Source organism: Myotis lucifugus, unplaced genomic scaffold (assembly GCF_000147115.1).
Source record: "Myotis lucifugus unplaced genomic scaffold, Myoluc2.0 scaffold_527, whole genome shotgun sequence".
Lineage (NCBI taxonomy): Eukaryota > Metazoa > Chordata > Mammalia > Chiroptera > Vespertilionidae > Myotis > Myotis lucifugus.
This window is the reverse complement of record NW_005871575.1, coordinates 122,409-142,424: the sequence shown is the minus strand read 5'-3', so window position 1 is coordinate 142,424 and position 20,016 is coordinate 122,409. Positions and strand designations below refer to the sequence as shown.

The window sequence follows — 20,016 nt, the reverse complement described above, 5'->3', positions numbered from 1 at the left end:
AAATAGGAACAATAATAGTTTTTATCTTATGGGACTGCTGTAAGGATTAATCAGTTAAAAATGCTGGGAGCGGTGTCCAACATTTTGTAGCAGCTATATGAAGTTAGTTACCATTATTAAGTCGAAAGTATTCTTCCTTAATGCCCATAATGGCTCTTTGAAATTAGCACCATTATCATCATTTTATAAATAAAGAAACTAACACTAATGTCAGTGATGAGAACGGGCATTATAGAGAAAAGTGTCCTAGAAAGTGAATCTCAAATTTATCCATTTTTGTTTGCCCAGTACCTACCATAGTATCTTGACTTATTGTAAGTACCCAATAAATGTGTTCTGAATAAATGAGTAAATGAATGAATGAAAATAGCCCTTGTACACCCCTATTGTACAAGGGTTGGCAAAAGTAGGTTTACAGTTATTCATGTGGAAAAATAAACAAATAGCTGTGTCACCTGGCTGGTGTGGCTCAGTGGTTGAGCATCAACCTATGAACCAGGAGATCATGGTTTGAATCCTGGTCAGGGCACATGCCCTGGTTGTGGAATCGATCCCTAGTAGGGGGCATGCAGGAAGCAGTGATCAACGATTCTCTCTTATCATTGATGTTTCTATCTCTCCCTCCTTCTCCCTTCCTCTCTGAAATCAATAGAAACATATAAAAATAAATAAATAACTTTTTTCCATATGAACAATTGTAAATCTATTTTTGCCCACTCCTGTATGGATAGCCTAGCCTGGAATTAGAGAATGTAAATTGCTAGGTCAGCTCCTGGGATTCATCCTGATAAGTTTTCATCCCTTATTTTATAAAAATATACTGAGCACCCACATACTGGAGACAGCACATTAGATTCTGAGTGTACATGGGTGGATATAACCAACAATCATCAGCAGTCACAAATTTACACTCTCATAGTGGACATGGGAAGTATACAAGTAAATAGCCAATCCAGACATGATCACAAACAGAGCTCAGAATTAGAGAGATAGCAAGTGAGATTTGGTGATGGAGCATCCATAGGCTATTTGGATAGTTTGGTCCTGGAGGGCCTCTCTGAAGTGGGAGCACCTTGAGGTGAAACTGAAGGCTAAGGGAGAGCTAGCCACACCAGCAGCAGAGAGGAGGGTTCCAGAATTGAGAGGAAGGAGTTTGCTGTGGAGTGCAGTGTCATGGGAGGAAAGAGAAGCACAGAGGTGGCTGGCAGGGTGGGAGGGGCCAGCTCAGAGTCTGAGGGGGCAGGTTCAGCATCAGTGGGCCCTCAGTGATCACCTGTGAGATGATTAAAGAGCATCGATGGCCCATGATGGGGGTGGATTTTACTGTTGGGATTCGGGAAACGAGCTGCTCTCAGTGGCTGAGCTCCTTCCTCAGTCATTACAGTCACTTATTAGATTTGGTTTAAGCAGGAGGACGTTAGAGAATGACAGTGGGCACCACAGGAAGGTAAAGCCGAGATGCCTCCCGAACTGCAGGGTGGACACAGGTTCCCAAGCTCCTCAGGACCATCTGCGATGCTGACTCCTCAACCAGTACTGACTCCATGCGTGGAGTTTATTTATTTTTATTATTATTTTTTTTAATTTAAGTTCTTTATTGTTTAATGTATTACATAAGTCTCCTTTCCCCCCATTCACCTCTCCCCAGCTGCCCCCAACCCCTAGCACATGTGCTCAGCCCACCACCCCCCAGTCTGTGACCATTGGTTATGCTCATATGCATGCATACAAGATACAAGTCCTTTGGTCGATCTCTTACCGCCTTCCTTTATAGGCTGGACAGTCTATTCGATGCTTCTAAGACTCTGGTTCTGTTTTTGTTCATCAGTTTATGTTGTTCACTATAGTCCACAAATGAGTGAGATCATGTGACATTTATCTTTCTCTGACTGGCTTATTTCGCTTAGCATGATGCTCTCCAGTTCCATCCATGCTGTTGCAAATGGTAAGAATTCCTTCTTTTTACAGCAGTGTAGTATTCCATTGTGTAGATGTACCACAGCTTTTTAATTCACTCATCTGCTGATGGGCACTTAGGCTGTTTCCAAATCTTAGCTATTGTAAATTGTGCTGCTATGAACATAGGGATGCATATATCCTTTCTGATTGGTGTTTCTGTTTTCTTGGGAGATATTCCTAGAAGTGGGATTACTGGGTCAATGGAAGTTCCATTTTTAATTTTTTGAGGAAACACCATACTGTTTTCCACAGTGGCTGCATCAGTCTGCATTTCCACCAGCAGTGCAAGAGGGTTCCTTTTTTCTCCGCATCCTCTCCAGCACTTATTCCATGTGTGGAGTTTAAATGCCTGAGCAAGGACAAGGGGTGCTGATGAAAAGATGGCCTTTCAGAATTCCATGAGGTCATCCATCATTTTCATTCTATCTAGATGATGGCCAAGAGCAATGAAAGAACTTTTGGTCTCTGTTTCAGGTTTTCTGCTTCATATATTCCAGAGAGAAGTCTCTAAGCAAATGCATGCTGGGATTGAATCCCTTTGTCTGAAATCTGCTTCCCAAAGCATAGTTCAGTTCTCAGGTCTGTGTGAATCTAATCCATCCTCCTCATATCTGCAAGTCACTTTATTTTGTCATTTTCTGACCCCCCAGTCCTTATGCAATAAACTACAAATTTCTCATTAATATTGTATTTAATATTGTATTGTCTCCAATGTTTACAAAGTTTCTTGACTTTGATGTCAAACATGTTCATCTCTGTGTTGGCTGCTCTGCTCGGCATGACCTTTCTCCCACTTTCATCTTTGTCTTTCTGACAGATGTTTGAAGATAAACACAAATGCCAACTCCTCTGTAAAGCCTTCCTTGATTTAACTGGTTTGAATAATTCCTTCCTTCCTTGAAGACTCTTTGTAAATTAGCATTGCATTTATAAGTTTGAAGATGCTTACCATATTATGCCTTAGAGCTGTTTCTGCTACTGCCTACTTTCTATCCCAGCCTGTCCACCAAACTTCAGTCTCACTTCACATTTATTTCTGAGATTGGCAATGCCTACCACTTCTCCAAATAATAACAATTACGAACACATACTAAATGCCTAGCATGGTTCTAGTCAATTTACATGTATTGATTTACTTAATCCTCATAAAAACTACAGGATTGTTATTAGCCCCACTTTACAGGTGAGAAAACTGAGGCACAGAGAGGGTATGTGCCCAAGGACATACAGCTAAAGTAGTGAGATTTCAAGGTTTGTCCTCTAGAAGGTTATTCTTTCTACTGTGAAGACCCAGTGTTGGAGATTAGTTCTGTGTCTACTTTAATTTTATTCCTGGGGCTATATTCCCAGCACCTGACACAGTGCTTAGGACAAAATAAGAGCTCCATATATACTTGTGAATGAAGGATGCATAGTTTGCATATCTGTTAGTCACTTGAAAGCAGAGAAGTGCCTTAGATGTCTTTATCTTTATCCCCCTGCCACAATCCAGCTATATCTTGCACATACCTGTTAGTTAAATGCTTATTGAATGAAGAGACAGAAAGAAAAATAGAGGACACAGAAATAGGTAAGGAAGGGCAGAGAGGGGAATTGAGAGTGGAAAGAAAACTAGCTTTCTGAAACAAATAGAGTTTGCTAGCAGGAATTGGAGGGGGGTGCAATTGAATAGATTAAGGAAAGGGACAATGACTTAAATACCTAAAGGGACCAGGCAGGCAAATAAAAATTAGGGACATTGGCTGGTGAAGGCCACAGAGTGATGGAAATCATGGTGGAGTCACGTCCCAGTGCTTAAGATTTTTCAAGAGAAGATGAAAATCTGGATTTTATGTGAAATTCTTGATTTTTGCAAACTGTTGACAAACATTTCAAATTAAAGGAAAAATAAGCACTCACTGGATTAAACCTGAGCTGAATATAGCAAGCTGAGGTCTTTTGGAGCTTATTCAATACTCAACATGCAAAATTATATGTAAACTAGCGTGGTCCAATCTTTGGGGTAAGAGAACTGTCACACCGGGGTTAGGCTTGCTCATTCATATTTTAAATTTTTATTTTGTATTTTTAAAAAATATGTTTTTATTGATTTCAGAGAGAGGAAGGGAGAAGGAGAGAGAGAGAAACATCTGTGATGAGGCTTGCTCATTCTTTTATGGTATACTGATATTGCTTGTTGAATTTCCCTATGGTGTCCCAAAGGATGATTTGCAGGCTCATAATGAGCACCTCATTGGTTTCTCTTCTCAGGCTCATTTTGGGGCCATAAGAAGACGAGTCATAGCTGGTCCATCAAGAAGCAAGGAAGTAGGACAGATAGACAAGTGGCAAAACCAGCCAGTTAACCTGATGGGGCCAAGGATTAAACACCTAACAGTGCAGCTTTAGGAATATGTGCCAGGAGATTTTGAACAAATAAAAAAAATGATGAGAGCAGTTGGACAAGGCTTCAAGGAGAATGGGTGTAAGTGGGGGCAGGGCACAGCAGGTGTCTGAAATTAAGCAGGAGAAAGAATGAAGAGCCACTTCATCCTCTTGGCTTTTCTTCCATTTCATTGGGGACACATGGCTTGAGCACCTACTGTGGCCTCAGTACCACACTGGTCGCTAGGGACAGAAAAACAGATCCTTAAAGATGAGAATGAACCTGAGCTTAAGACCTAGGGGCAAACTGGTGTGGATCTTGTCCCTATCACTTATTAATTGTGTGGTTTTGAAGAAGTTTCTTAGCATCCCAAAGCCTCAGCATCCATAGCTATAAAATGGGGAAAGTGATTGAATCAATCGCATTGGGTTATTGTGAGATTAACGAAGAATACTTGTGGAAACCACTCAGCACAGTGTCTGCCACACAGTAAATACTCCACAAATGACAGCAGTTGCTATGTTTTCATGTAAATTCTCTAATAGAAGAATATAGAAGATACCCTGTTGACCCCAAGGAGTAAATTATTCTCCATCTCTTCCTTTTATGTATTGGCTTCATAGCACACACTACAATTTGAAATTATGTTCCCAGAGACTTACTAGTTCTACACAGTCCCCCCACCCCCCACATTGGTTGCAAGGGACAGGAAGGCAGGGAGTCTATCTCCTGTGTCCACCTTGACCTCCCGTTGTTCCTTAGCACTTAAGCATATACAGTTGACCCTTAAACAACATAGGTATGAACTGCATGAGTGCATTCAAACATGATTATTTTTTCAATAAATAACCATCAGCCCTTCATATCCATGGGATTCCAATCTGCAGATTCCCAAACAGTATTTTCTATCCACTGTTGTGAATCTGCAGTTGGGAATGCAAAACTACTGTTTTCTAATTGTGGCTGGTTGGATTGGTGGAGGGGAAGACCTGACTATAGAGTCAGAAATTATACACAGATTTTCAACTTCCTGGGGGTGCCCCTAACACTGGAACTGTTCAAGGGTCAACTGTACTAGGCAAGTGAGAATAATAACATTTTTTGAGCATTTATATGTGTGGGTTCTAACACATTCAAGAGTAGTGTTTCATCTAGTTCTTTGCAACAGTCTGATGGGTTGTTATTATCATTGTCCTCAATTTAAAAAATGAGGGGACTGAGGTACAGAGAGGACCAGTGATTTACTCAAGTTCACAAGACAAGTAAGTGGTGGAACCAGGGTTGAATTGTGCTCTGGGCTGGTGCCTGTGCCTACATCCTTTGTGAAAGAAATATCTGTGGAACCAATGAAGTCATTAATAGGAAGTGAAAAGGGTTTGCAGGGGAGAAGACAATTTAATTGGGTACCAGGATGAGTAGGACTTTGCAGGTAAACAAGGGACAAAAGCACAAATATGTACATTCATGGAATGAGATTCCAACTTCAGGAAGATCAAGTGTAGCTAATTGTGTGTGTGTGATGTGTTTGATAGAGAGACAGAATAAGACAGAAGAGACATACCAGGAGAGAGAGAGAGAGAGAGAGAGAGAGAGAGAGAGAGAAAGAGAGAGAGAGAGATGATCTATATTCCTTTTCTACAGTCAGCATTCTGAGTAGAATAAGGATGAATCACCAGTTAGGAGTGAATTGTGAATCTGTGAGCAGGGACACCAGTTTGGAGACTCATGAAATGGGAGGGTTGAGAAACCACATGGACCAAACAAAATGAAGTTTCAGACATTTCTGAATTTGAATTAGGTATTAACAGGAGCAATATTTACAACGTTATATCTTGGAATGGTCCAACAAAATTAGTGAAAAAAACCCTCTGTGCCTTTATTCAGAAAGGGGTTCCCGAAATGAATTTTTGAGCTTTTCCTTTTTGGGTCAATACTGGGCTTCACATACCAGCTAGGTGTTACTTTGATTCTTGCCTTGAAACAGCCAGGTAAACACAAACTCAGGCAGGCACTCAACTCTTGGACCGTCTTTAGTTTGGGAATTTAAACACAAGGAACTTGCAGTGGCCATCATTCCAAAACATAAATCACACCAAATTTGTTTGAAATGCTGTCTTTAGAAGGTTGTGTGTTTTGACAAACCTTGCAGCAAATTTGGTCCAGCTTTTGGATTTGTAATGAAACCTGACACCAAGCATGCTGGCCTGCCTTGGGGTCGCTGGAACAAGCGCCAAGCAGCCTTAGTGCAACGCCTCCCTAATCGCATCCTGGCAAGTCACAGGATTGTGTTGGGCTGCGCTGGACTTTTTGGGGTGGACTCTGCAACCATTTCATGCAATTATGGAAAAGGACCAAGGAGGACAGCGATTTGGGGACATTTCTGTGCCTAAGTAGTCTTAAGAGTGTAAATTGCAGTATTAGCAATACCTTATCCCCTGTTGGCTAGTGACTTGGAGACACCCCAAGCCATGAGTGGTGCAGGAAGTTAATTAATCTGCCTATTAAAGAGAAGAAAGGTCTCATTTGCATGCATTTACATTCAGGTCTTGCATGCATCTTGCTTTTGGTGGTCTTTGCTTTCTTTCCTTAATGTCACTGACCTAGCTAGGTATTCACCCCACATGTTTACATTTTCTGTGTCTGAGCTTTGTTTAAGGGTATTTATCTTCTTATTGGTTCCATCAGAATTTGATTGCCATATAGATAATTTTATTCTCCATAGAGATTCTTTCCCCTCCCATGGCTGTTTTCTTCCAGGGGTCATATAGCACAGGTGAGAAAAGATTTATATACTTGACCAAAATAAAGACCCATTTCCATCAGAGTTGCTTGGGGATGAGCCATTCAATTATCTGCAATTTCCCACTCAACTGATTTTCCATGGTCATTTTTGGGGAAGTTTCTCTTTCTCGCTTTTTCTATCTTTTAATGAGAGGTCTGCTTCTGGAGTTTTGTTTTGTCTTTTCTCTTGGGGGAAAGAGTCCATTGCTTCATGGATGTATCTCTGGCATTCAACCTTCCCGATCATTGTTTTTACCTGAAAATGCCTAGGCAACCTGAATCCAGGACCCCTCAAACCAGCCTGGAAGGAAGTCGAGGAGGAGAAGGAGGAGGAGGAGGAGGAGGAGGAGGAGGAGGAGGAGGAGGCAGGGAAGAAGAGAGATTGGGGAGGGGTGAGCGTGAGGAAGGCTTGAAATGCAAAGACTATATGACAAGCTCTTGGAACAACAACAGCAAGTAAAAACAAAACTATAGCGGGAGGTGAGTGCAGAGGGAAATCCTTGCATGTGAGTGAATCCCCAGCTCCCGTGTGGGGGACCAGGGTGCCCTGTTTCCGTGTTTTGTAGTCATCACATTTCTGACACATGACCACAGTGTGGCTGTCAGGGGTGAGTGGCTCAGGCAGCCCGTGCAACCACCTATGTGCTAACAAGCTCAGCAATCAGGTGGGGAAGGGTCCTGGCTGGAGGGAAAAAATTAAAACCAAACCTTAGACCTCTGTCAGCCTGTGAGGAGAATTATATTTTTGAACTCCTCTACAGTGTGGACAGGAAATGACCTCTCCACAAACTGCTTCTTTAAAAACAAGCAGTGGTGCCTAAAGCTATCCAGCTCTCCCCCCCCTCCCTCCCTCTCCCTCTCTCCCTCTCTCTCTTCCTCCCTTCCTCTCCCTCCTTCCTTCCTTCCCTCCTTCCTCCCTCCCACCCGCCCTCCTCTCCAGAGCTCCTGCTCTCTCCCTCTGCCTGCTCTCCCTCCCTCCCTCCTCCCTCCCACCCTCCCTCCTCCTCGCTCCCGCTCCTCTCGCTGTAGAGGGCTCCGAGAGCAGCTCCCAGCCAGTGTGCTCAGCCTGCCTGCCTGCCGCTGTGTGTGTGTGAGCGCGTGTGCGTGCGTCTACTTTGTACTGCGAGGAACACAGCCCATGTGCTCTGCATGGACGTTACTGTTACTCTGTGTAGCTTGATTTTCCACAAGCAGGCAAGATGTCCAGCACGCCACACGACCCCTTCTATTCTTCTCCTTTCGGCCCATTTTATAGGAGACACACACCCTACATGGTACAGCCAGAGTACCGAATCTACGAGATGAACAAGAGACTGCAGTCTCGCACAGAGGTAAGTACTTCCACCCCGGCGTGTGTTTGTGTGTATTTTCGGAGAACTGTGCAGGGGCTTTGCCCGGGGATGCCGACTGAATTCCGTGGGAAGTGTCCCGCTAGATACTACCACCTACGTGGAAACAAGCGCCAGGATGGAGCCACTAGTTTGAACGCCGGCTTTCCAGGCGCAGCAACTCTTAGAGCGGGGGACAGTTTCTGCTGGAATCTTGAAACCGACAGCCCAGCACTTGCCTGGCTGGTGGGGTCTCCAGACAGGCTGCTGTCCCAGAACTCCCGGGGTTGCAGGCTCCCAGGCGGCCAGTGAACAAGCGTGTCTTGAGAGAGAATTCCAAGGGATTTTGTGATCGTTTTGTATCCCGCAGAATAATTTGTTAACACATCCCAGGGGAAGTGTGTTTTGACTTGCATTGGCTTTTTAAAGTCATCAAAATCGAGATGAAGGGGGCAGAAGAGTGACCCCGAGTACTTTTCCGAACTAGCCCTGGTGGGGACAGGGCTGTAGATTTCCTTGTTAAATTCTGAAACCGGTTGCTTGGGCAAGGGGGTTCTTGACTTTCTCCTATGGGGATGGGAGTGTCTCCTAAGGGCTCTACCTTCCTCTGGAGCTGGCTCAGCAGTCAACCCAGCTGGAGTTTTGGCATATCTGGGATTTTGTGCCTGAACGAGGGAGCCTCAGCCTAGGGGCCAGCAACTCTGGGAGCAGAGAGGAGAACAGGACTTTGAGAACTTTGTAAATGCAAAACTCCAAGCTGCCTCCTGCAATTTGAATATTTAATGCCAGCTGACTTTTTCTCTGTGCTGGCTCTGCGGGCAGGTCCTGCTCCTGGGCTGTCCCTGTGCCTGGAAGTTGGGGCTTTGTGTTGAAGTGTTGTAAGGAGTTCTTGGTCGGTGCACCAAAGTCACTTTAGGAAGTAGAAATCGCTGGGAAGTCAGTCTTGTCTGTAGAGATCAAATGCCCAGAGGGTGCATGGCAAAGAGCTTTTAGGGAAGAGCTTTGGTGGAATTTTAGATTGAAGAGTGACTCCCAACTCTGGAAAGGAACTCACCTGAGGCTGCAGGAGAAAATAAAACACACTTGCTTGAATTGTCAACGGAGCCATGGAGCATTCATGACACTTACCGTATTATTATAATACAGCTAACAAGATGTGACCTGCTTTCTGATTGGCTACCTGCTGGACAAGGACTGATTGCTTTTTTAACTGGCCTGTCTTGATCACTATTTTCTTTATATGTTACTAACTCCATCGGTGTTAAATATAAATGAGGACACTGTTGCTCTCCCTGGAAGTCAGTCTTTCCAGAAGTAGAAACTGTTTTGCTTAGAGTGGTGAGCTGTTGGCCGCCAATGACATTTGTGTGTGTTGCTGTATGTACTTGTGTGTTACAGTTTGTATATCTCTCAGACCTTTGCCACTGTGTGCTGCAATCTTGAGTGCCTACATAAACTATTGGTGGCTGTAGCTTGCTTTCAGAATTAGGAGAGTATAAACTGTCTTATAGTTCACACACACACATTCATTGCAACATAAATTTTATATATAAATGTCTTAGAAATAGTATTACTTTAAAAAGAGAGACCAAGGGCCATGATGGCTCAATTCTTGAAGAGCAACAGGATTTAAAAATAACCTGTGTCCACTTCACATTGTGGAAAGTTTTGGAGGAGTTGTGGGAAGAGGTTTACCTCCCGTCCGCCTGGGCTAGGAGAGCAGGCAGGGTTCTCGGATACCTGTGCTCCCCTGTGCCTTTAATTTTCACTTGGCCAGGGCTCAGCTAAGAGTCTCATGGGGAGACCACTCCATCCCCGCCTCAGGATGCAACAAGGTCCCCACTTTATTTCACATTTGAGAGGAAACCTTTGAAAAGTCCCCATTCATGTTATGTTTCTTAAAAATGGCACATTGTTACCTTTCTTTTCTTTTTTCTTTTTCTTTTTTTTTTTTTTTGAGAGCTCACCTCAGGTATTCCTAACTTTTTGGATTATGGGGTATTACTTTTAAAGATTTCTTCTTAGTAGAAAAACTGCTTCATAACTCAAGAACCTGGAGAGAAAAGCTTGCTAAGACAGATCTTAAACATGTGTGTAAACCTCCCTGCCTGTGACAGAAAAGCAGTTTAACTTTTTCCTGGTGTGTCCTAGGGCCAACCCTAACATGCTCCTCCCCACTCCCTTAAGTAGATCTTTTCTTTAATTAACCAAATAATTGCCCTGACACTTCTTTTTTTCTTTGCCAAGCATAACTGATGTCATGAACCTAGAGCCATACTTTTTTCCTTTTTATTTCATATGAAAAAAGAATCATATAATTGCTCTTAAGATATTTATTACTTTTTAAATATATTTCAATTGATTTTTTTTAGAGAGAGAGAGGAAGGCAGAAGGACACAGAGAGAGAAACAGCCATCAGCTGCCTCCTGCATGCCCCTACCAGGGATTCAGGATCCAGCCCGAAACCTGGACATGTGCCCTGACCAGGAATCAAACCTGCATCCCTTCCATGCAGGGGATGACACCCAACCAACTGAACCGCACCAGCCAGGGTGCTCCTAAGATATTTAAATATTCACATTAAATATTAAATTTTGATCATGGTTTGGAATTGGAAAAGAAAGTATTTAGGAAAAAAGTTATATAGTACCTTAACCCACAATAGTTACTTATTATAAAGTTGTTCTGAGCCAGAGATGGCTTGGTTGGGATAAAATACCATACTACCCAGCAAGAATTACTAGTTTATTCACACACACAGTCAAATAGATTGTTGAGCAATTACTTTCAGAATTTAACCAATGCATCCAACCATTGGGCAAGAGAGACTCAGCCTTTCTTCTTTCTCTCCTGGTTCGGGGCCCTATATTACATAGCGTTACTTTATTGACTCCTAACACCACCCACACAGGCACACCTAGGTAATACTGTCAACTCCCCATTCCTTTTTCAGTGTTGACTTGGCTAGGAAGGAATTGTAGCCAGTCATTCTGTGAGGAATAAATTGAAGATCAAGTTCTTAGAAGTTTCCTGGAAACTCCCTTTTTCATGGACAAGAAGGAGAGTAGTAAAGAACCCTGGTTTTTACGGGCTCCCCTTCTATTGCTGAATGTCAGTCAGGGCATCCTCTCACGGGAGTTTGTGCATTTCTTCCACGTAAGTCAAATCCACCCCCTTCAGGAGCTGAGTAGTTTTTAGTTTAAAGAGCATTAGATTGGCATTAATCTTGTTTGTTTCTGTAATATACTAACTGGTTGGTTTGGACCTTGGGTCCTCATCGGCAAATTCCTTGCAAAGCCCTTGAATTAAAAAATTCAGACAGTGCGAAAAAGTCCCAGGTTTGGTTTGCTTTGGCATGAGAAAGTATTGTGAACTAGAGGGGAGTATAATCATTATTTTCTTGCTCCTAGTATTTAGTTCAAAATCACAAATGGTATTGAAATAATAGGCTAATCGTGGAGGAAGTGTTGAAGACAGAGACCCTGCCAGTCTTCTTTAAAGCTGGCTCTTGGAGCAAGGAATTCCTGGGACAAAGTAGGTACTCAATAAACGTTTGTTAACTAGCCCATGGCCAATGAATCAATAGATGAAAGAGGAGAGTTTGAGAATGATATCATGAAATTAGCACCTTTCCTGAGAAACACAATTTCGAATGCCTCTGGCGGCCTGGTACCCCGTGAAGCTGCTCTGGGCATCCGCTTCCTCCACTCACCCCCATATTATCCACATTTACTTCATCATGAGGTTATTTAGATCTCTAATCTTTACGGCAAAAGAAAGCCAGTGTCAAAGGTTTTAGAACCTCATCTCTTTTTAACAGAATATGATGCATGGCAAAGCAAACAAACAAACAAAAAAACACCAACCAAAACACAAAAAAAGTTTAAATGCTGTTGGCTGTTCTGGCAAATAAAATTTCTTTGCAACATCAGAATCTCAGTGAAATTTTATAAAGAAATGTGTGGGTGTTTCCCCCCTTTTTAAATGAAATTAAGAAAAACTCTGAGATCTGTGTCACTGTTGACCAGTGCAATTCCCAGGCAGTGGAAGGGAGTTTCATTTTCCCTTGTGTTAGCCACCAGGAGTTGACCTGGTGTCTCCCCAAATTCAAGCATTTGATGGTCTTGCTGTCCCAGATGTACAGGACTGCACTGTGATATAATTTAGTATTGCACATCAAGTACAGTCAGATAGGATATGAAAATGTGTTCTAAAGACTTCAGAATTTGTTCTGTAGAAAGCTTCCAGAATGACAAAAAACTATTTTTTAAAATTTCTTGAGGTCTGTGCTATGGGATGAAAATATAGGGGAAATATGGGGCCCATCATAAGGACTTTCATTGTTAGCAAAGGGATTTCACTAATGTTGGCTTATTACAGAATTTAAGAAACTTGATCAGTGAAATTGTAAAAATCCTTGTTGTTGATAACTTTGCTATACCTTGTTTCCTCATACAAATTGACAAAATATGTCTCCGCTTTAATGAAGATGTTTGTAAGTATATATTTTTCACGTTGTTAGGATACTCATTTTAATAAAATACCACACACATCAGGGAAGGGTGTGGGTTCCATTCTGTGTTTCTGCTGTTTTGAGATTTATTTTTTCTTTTGTCACTATTACACACCCCACTCCAAAAGAGAAAAGTGACTACAGTTGGAAGCTGCACACACAAGGATTTTATTAGAATTACAGTGTTTAGTTTTATAGGGTTTAATAGGAATGGTAAAAATGGTTGAAGACCTTGAAATTTAAATCTGCTGCTTTTCACCCCTTCTCAGTTCAACTCTCCAACTCCCTGGGGAGGGGGTGGGAGAGGGTGGGGGCTCCCAGCCTTTTCTTTCAGCTACATTTTTATATACTTCAGTCACAGGGTTTCACGTTGTAACATCATGTTTATTCATGGAGAGCTCAGTATCATTGATGCTCAGATGGAGCCTAGTTAAAATGAGATTAGGTATTTTGGCTAGGTGGCGGGAGGTGGGGGGGGGGTGAAAAATGCTTTGTGATAACTTGGAAATTATTCTCCCCCTAGAAATTTAGAAAGAAAAATGTTGCTGTTACTCTGAAGCGTATGAATGATTTTCAGTGTTAAACACAGAACTTTCCAAGTTTTGTGAAGGGGGGTGGTGAGGGGTGGGGGGATGGGGTGTTGGTAGTAGTAAGGAAAGCTATTTTGAAAATGTTAAATGAAACCAAAAGTGCAGTTTTAAAAAGGAGAACTTGCAAACTCTTATTTTTCAGGCTCTCTACATGGCCTCAGAAAACACACTGCAGGACTCTTGTACGGATTTTATTTTCCTGAGGTCTTTTTCCCCCCCTTTCTTTCCATATTCTTACTATGGGAACTGTTTTTAATTAAAAATTGCTGCAAACTAACTATTTGGAGGAGGCCATGGAGGGGAAAAAACCCTCTCAACTCACATTCAACACAGATTCTTATCTGCCTAGAATCAATGCACATTTCTATTTCTCCCTTTTTGGTGCGTAAATTATGATATAGGACAAAAAACAGTATGCATTTTTTTACGCGTTTAGCTTGCTGTTTGGGTTTCAGAAAGAAATTAATTTAAATTGTATGGAGAGCAGGGCAATAAATCTCCTTTTATTGCATTTGTCCACGTAAACTCATTTTTCACAAGGAGCACAAAACACCCCCTTTCCGAACGAGCAAACAAAACATAAAACAAACAACCTCAAACATTCAACTTTATACATCGGCATGAACAAGATTCATAAACATACTTATTTGGATTTGGATGGTGGGTCTCAAAACATAATTGATCCTGAAAAACAATGTCTTTCAGAAAGTGTCAGTACACAGAGATTTAAAATATATTCCACAGATATGACATGTGCCTTTTTTGTTGTTATTCTCTTTTTCCCTTTCTTTTTTTCTTTCTTTCTTTTCCTTTATTCCTTTCTCCCTCTCACTCTCTTTTTTTTCTCTCTCTCTCTCCTGTTTTTATTTGTTTGATCCTAGGTGTTATGTGGTGTGTGTGTGTGTGTTTATTTTTTAATTTAAATTCTAGCACCATGCATCTGAACATAGGCAACTATTAACATTTAAAACAAAATCCCATCATTCTTTAAGAACCCCCATACTTCTGGCGATGCCAATACCAGAGTCGGAAAATAGATGACGAAGACATTTTCTGTCATCCAGAAGCTTACAATTGGTCACGAAGGGAGACCGCCAGACCAGCTCTTACAGTGAGGTACTATGGTAGAGTAATCCACAGGGTAGTATGAGTGTGCGAATGTATTGAAAGGCAGACACACTTCGGAAAGGTAGGCGTGGTGATCATAACTAGCTTCTATGGAGTGTTTAGAACCTGTTGGGCCATGGTGCTAAGTGCCTTTAGGTCAGCTCATGTGACCCTCGTAATCACCTCTGAGACAGGTGCTGTTAACATCCCCATTTTCACTGATGAGGACACAGGGGTTAAGTAAGTTGTCCAAGGCCATGCAGATGGTAGTTTAGTGTTAGGGGTTATGCTGTTAACCACTCTGCTATAGCAACTCTCTTGAGATAAGCAATAATAGCTAGAATTCTAGTTTCACGTGTGGACATTTATTAGGTAAATATGTATGGTTTTTTCTAGGACAGGTTGACTTTGGTAGTGGCTGGAAAGTTGACCCCATCCACCTAACTCAGATAAACTGTTTGTCTCTCAAATGCTTGATTTCAAAAAGAACCATGTGAAATTCCAGAGGAGGGAGCCAGAGATGGAACGTATGAAAAAACAGAACCAAAATCACACTCCCCATTGAAGAACAAATATCGTTACTATTCCTTGAAGGGGCATTATCTGAAGAATCACTGGAATTTCTATGGAGTCTTATGCATAGTCGTCTAAAAGTTTAATTATTTTACTTGAAAAATACTTAGATTTTCATCCAGTGCTTGACTCTTCTTAGGCAAGCTCTGTGGAAGATGGTCTTTTAATCATTTTAAAGAGTAGTAGGATGCCTATAAAAACCATTTCATTTTTGGTGGCACCGCTCCCTTCCACATGTAAGGGTGAGGAGATTAAACTATAGTTAGAATTTGATGCGGCATTGGCTTCCTTTTCGGGTAATCAACTTGGAATTTTAGAGAACACGAAGGCACAGAGAGGAAAGAACCCCAGCCTGCTTTGACTCCCACTCTCCTGGTTTGGTCCTCTCCTGAGAGGCAATCTCTCCACATCGTGTGTCTCTGCATTTCTGTGTGGAGGAGTGATGCTTCCTTTCTGCCCTGCTGTAGCCACCTTGGCCATTGTCTGTAAATACCTGCCAATTATTGGAGATAAGATGGGCCTCCTCATTTGACTTACGCCCAAGCCCAAGATGCAGGCATTCTGGTGGTTCTCCTTTAAAGAGAAGGGAACTGAGGCTCAGGGAGGGGAACTGAGTCCATGCGTGGACGTATCCAGCAGCTGGATTTTCTCACTCCCCCACTCGATGTTCTCTTCCAAAGCAAGCTGAAGGCCACGCATGCCATGTTGGAGGCCCCAACAGCCGCCCTCCGCCCTCTCTGTACCTCTACTTTGACCAGCCTAATTGAAAGTTGTAGTCTTCCAGGTAAACACAGAAGACTTAGAATTAAAAACCTGGCAGACCCCTCTGAAGAAGAGGCACCTGCCCTGTTGTGGTGATGTCACAAGCCCTATCCGGTCTTCAGGTTTAGGATGGCCTCCTAATTGCCCTCCCTCTTCCTACACTCCATTCCCCACAAGCAGCCAAGGAGGTATTTTAAAGCACAAATCAGATCATGCCACTCTCCAGCTTCCCCTCATTCCTAGCATAAGCTCTACACCCTTTGCTCTAGCTTTAAGATTCTATTTATCTGTTTCTTCCTGATGGCCCAGTCTTAACTCCTGCCACTTTTCCCCCAGACTCCAGCCACAAGGGGCTTGCTTTGGATGCATTACTTGCCAAGCTCCTTCACATCTCAACACCTTTGCCCTCAGTGGTAGAAGGGATACGTGGATTCCTCCATCATAACCCGTATCAGTATGAGGAGGTCTAATTTGCATTAGAATTTGGCAATGTGTTGGCCTTCCTTGCAGGTAATCAAATATCTCACAGAAAATAATGGCAATGAGGCTGAGTCCCAGCACTTAGTGGTTCCTCTAAGGATCAAGTTACATGTCCCAGGGAGCCCTTCTTCCTTGATCACCTAATTCCAATTAGCCCCCTGCCCACTCACTTTCTATCACATGCCCTGATAATTTCCTTCATAGGTGATATTTTCTTGCTTGCTTATTTCGTAAGTGTCTTTTGGGAATCTCTGAGTTCTGATTAAAAATTTTGAACTTATTCTACTGTTTTTTCCCCCTCATTTGATATTTCCACCACTCCTTTATCTTTGTATCTATCTACCTTAGGGCCTATAGCCATGAATTATGATAAGAATCATGATAATACCTTACATTTCCTGGAGCACTTTGCATTTTAGGAAAGTGCTTTCAGGGCCATTAATTAGCTTATTTGAAGTGATTTGCACAACAAAATATGGGAAGTTATGTTAGTATATTACTTTGTGGTCTATAATAACTTTGTGTTAGCTGTATGGTGGTAGTGGTGGTGGCCTGTGTGTGTGCATGTGTGTGTGTGTGTGTGTGTGTGAGAGAGAGAGAGAGAGAGAGAGAGAGAGAGAGAGAGATGCTCGCCCCAATCAGATTGTGTTTGTGCACAATTTTTTCCACCAGTGTTTTTCTTTTCCTTTGCAGTGAAAAGAGGGGCATGCCTAGAATATAAAGATCTGAACTGAAGTATGACTTACAATAAGTCAAAATTCGGATCCAAGTCCTGGCTTTGCCTCCTGGTTGCTATAGGATCTTAGGGAAGCTCCTTAACCTTTCTGTGCCTTTGTTTCCTTAGCCCAAGTTTTAGGGTGGGAGTGAATAGCTAATGCCTGTAAAATGCCTGGTCTGTAGCAAGTGTCAGTAAGTGAGGCTGCTATGATGATAGGCTGTCCTTATTCTCCATCGTATCTGCAAATTAAGTAGTGTAAGTAAAGCAAAACTTTGCTTGATTTCTTAAAAATGTCTTTAAAAATATTGTTACATGGCCCGCAGTAGCATATTCAATTTAATGAACAAACCTTGCAGTGATATGTTGCAGGACTTGTGGGTTTGGTGTTCTCATGATATGGGATAATGCCATCAGGGATTCCCACCTTCATATGGTCAGGATGACACGATGATCATGTACCTTCTTGTGGCCATGCTTTCCCCAAAGTCCAGGTTATCATCCTCTCTTGGACATACCTGTGGTTAATAAGAATTGACCAATATGAGGAACATGGGCACTCCATTCTTTTGGGAAAAAGCTGTGTTCGGGATTGCCCCATGTATGAACGCAGTGGAGACAACAGAAGGTTGAAATGTTCCCTTTCCCCAGGGCTTTGCAGGGCCATCTGAACAGGGCCCTAGGGGAGACCTAGGGAGCACACACCTGCTGCCTTGACTGGCCATTTTGTCTAACAAGGGACACTTCTCCATTGGCAGCTGGCACGGACTTCTCCCTGAGAGCTGTGTCAGCACTGGTCGGAGTCTGAAGTGCCCCCTGCATGTCTGGACTGATAATGGCCCTGCCAACTGCTCCACTGTGACACCTTGTGGCTTGCTCTTTAAAGCAGTGAAAAAGCGCAAGGGTGGAGCAGGTGAGGTGCTGAATGGCACCATGGGGCATCTTTCCCGCCAGAGGAATCAGGTTGATGGGTAGGAAAGCTACCTGCCTCTAATGTGCTGGTCTGTCCCACTAGTTTCAGTGTAGAGCCTCCTTGGTTTTTTTAAATTGAATTCTTTAAATTACACATATCTTCCTGTACTTCATTTCATTGGCCAGGTCACCTGAGATTTGTATATAGGGTTCCACATTAATAATTTTTAATTAACCTTTCTATAAAATGATTTTACATAGCTCAAACATAAATTGTTTGCATACATACACACACACACACACACACACACACACACACACACACACACACTGGTTTTTCTGGAGAAGGTAGTCTTTGCTACATTTTGCTTCCTGATACAGGTCTTAGGACTCATGAGGATTTCATCTTGAGACTGAAAATTGGTGTTGGCGAAAGCAAAAATAAAGCTGAACTAATCAACAAGACTGGCCATTTGGCAGTGCACACACACACACATACACACACAAAACTCTTCTTATGCCTTATAATTTTAGCCATGATGACCCTGCAGTTGGAAATTTCTTGCTTGATGTTGAAATTAAGCAGTTGGTGCATATCACCTGCTTTTGAGAGGTTCTGATGGAGGACATTTGGTGGAGTTACCATGCCCAAATTAGCTGACTCCTAGCATTTCGGGGCTGGAATAGACATGAGAGATTCTCTAGCCCAAGCCCCTGAATAAGGAAGACCAGAACTCAGGGGCTCACCTGGACTATTCAGGGCTGCTGATCCAGACGTGGTCTCAGGTTTTCCAAACCATCGTGCTAGTTGCTAAGGGAAAGACCAGGAACTGGCCAAATTAAACACTCTTACCAACCACCAATTTGTACTTCAACCCTACAAAAACTTTCATGTTTCAGACCTCTTTCTCCATTTTCAGTTTTCCAATTAGTACATGCTATTGATGTTGAAAAACTCATCACGAACTTCCATTGTTTTCGAATTTATGATTGCTTTCCTTGCCAATTGAGTTAACATAAAGTTGCATATGCTTTAAGTATACTTCTGACTTTAAAAAACATGGTACAATTTCAGCATAGAGTATTTGTAAAACATAATGATGTACAAAGAGGTAAATATAAATTGTCTTTAATTCTATGCAAAAATAGCTTGTAGCATTTTAGCATATAAACCTAAGCACACAAAGATATACATTAATGCTTACACACTTAGAAACTTATTGAACATCCTTTTGACCAACTCTTTTCACTAAAATTTTGAGTATTTCACTGTGTTCTCAAAATATAATTATTGCCTGAATTATTCACACATATGTTTGTATTTTAAAAATTAACAACCTATACTAGTAGAACCAGGAGGTCAGGGTACAGCAAGTTAATTTATGACACCATTGAAGGGCATATGTTCAATTCAAGGAGAAAAGTGATGTCTGGCAGAGTGGGCTGTGTCATGAGCTGTATGCAAGGTTGTCTTATTTTTCTCACTGGATCAAAGAGCTCCTTGGGGTCAGGTATCATCTTACCCATGTTCATATCCTTCATGACAGTTGACATTCTCTGTGGCCCATAGCAGTCTTTTTTTAAAAGGCATATTTCACAGAGGTAGCCATATTGTCACTAGATTCTGAGTTTTCACAGTGTTGATACGGGTAGTGTGCACTTTATAAATAAGCCTCATACACAGGCAGTTCTATGGCAGTGCTGTTGTGGTGTGAAATAGGACCACAGCATTAGCTCTAAGTGGTTACCTTCTGGAGTCAAGCAGACTTATTTCTCTACTTGCTATTTGTATGAGCTTGAGTAAGCTAGTTTACCCTTCTGTGCCCAGGTAGCCCTCATGAGTAATGGGTGGATGATGATAGAATCTATGTCTTTGAGTTTTTATGAAGATCGAGTGATATAATTCTTATGAAGTGATTAGCATAGTGCCT

The 20,016-nt window shown here is 42.1% G+C and overlaps 1 protein-coding gene across 1 annotated transcript in view; it reads left to right on the top strand.

Annotated features, from left to right (window-relative positions):
• Positions 1-8,096: 8,096 nt before the first annotated feature.
• The window catches only part of LOC102436212 (LIM domain-binding protein 2-like), a gene marked incomplete at its 3' end in the record, with an annotated part of 123,252 nt that continues 111,332 nt past the window's right edge, over positions 8,097-20,016 (top strand). Inside the window, exon 1 of the mRNA XM_006103989.3 lies at positions 8,097-8,436. Within this exon, the coding sequence (XP_006104051.1) occupies positions 8,305-8,436 (132 nt within the window). The remainder of the gene's footprint in view (positions 8,437-20,016) is intronic.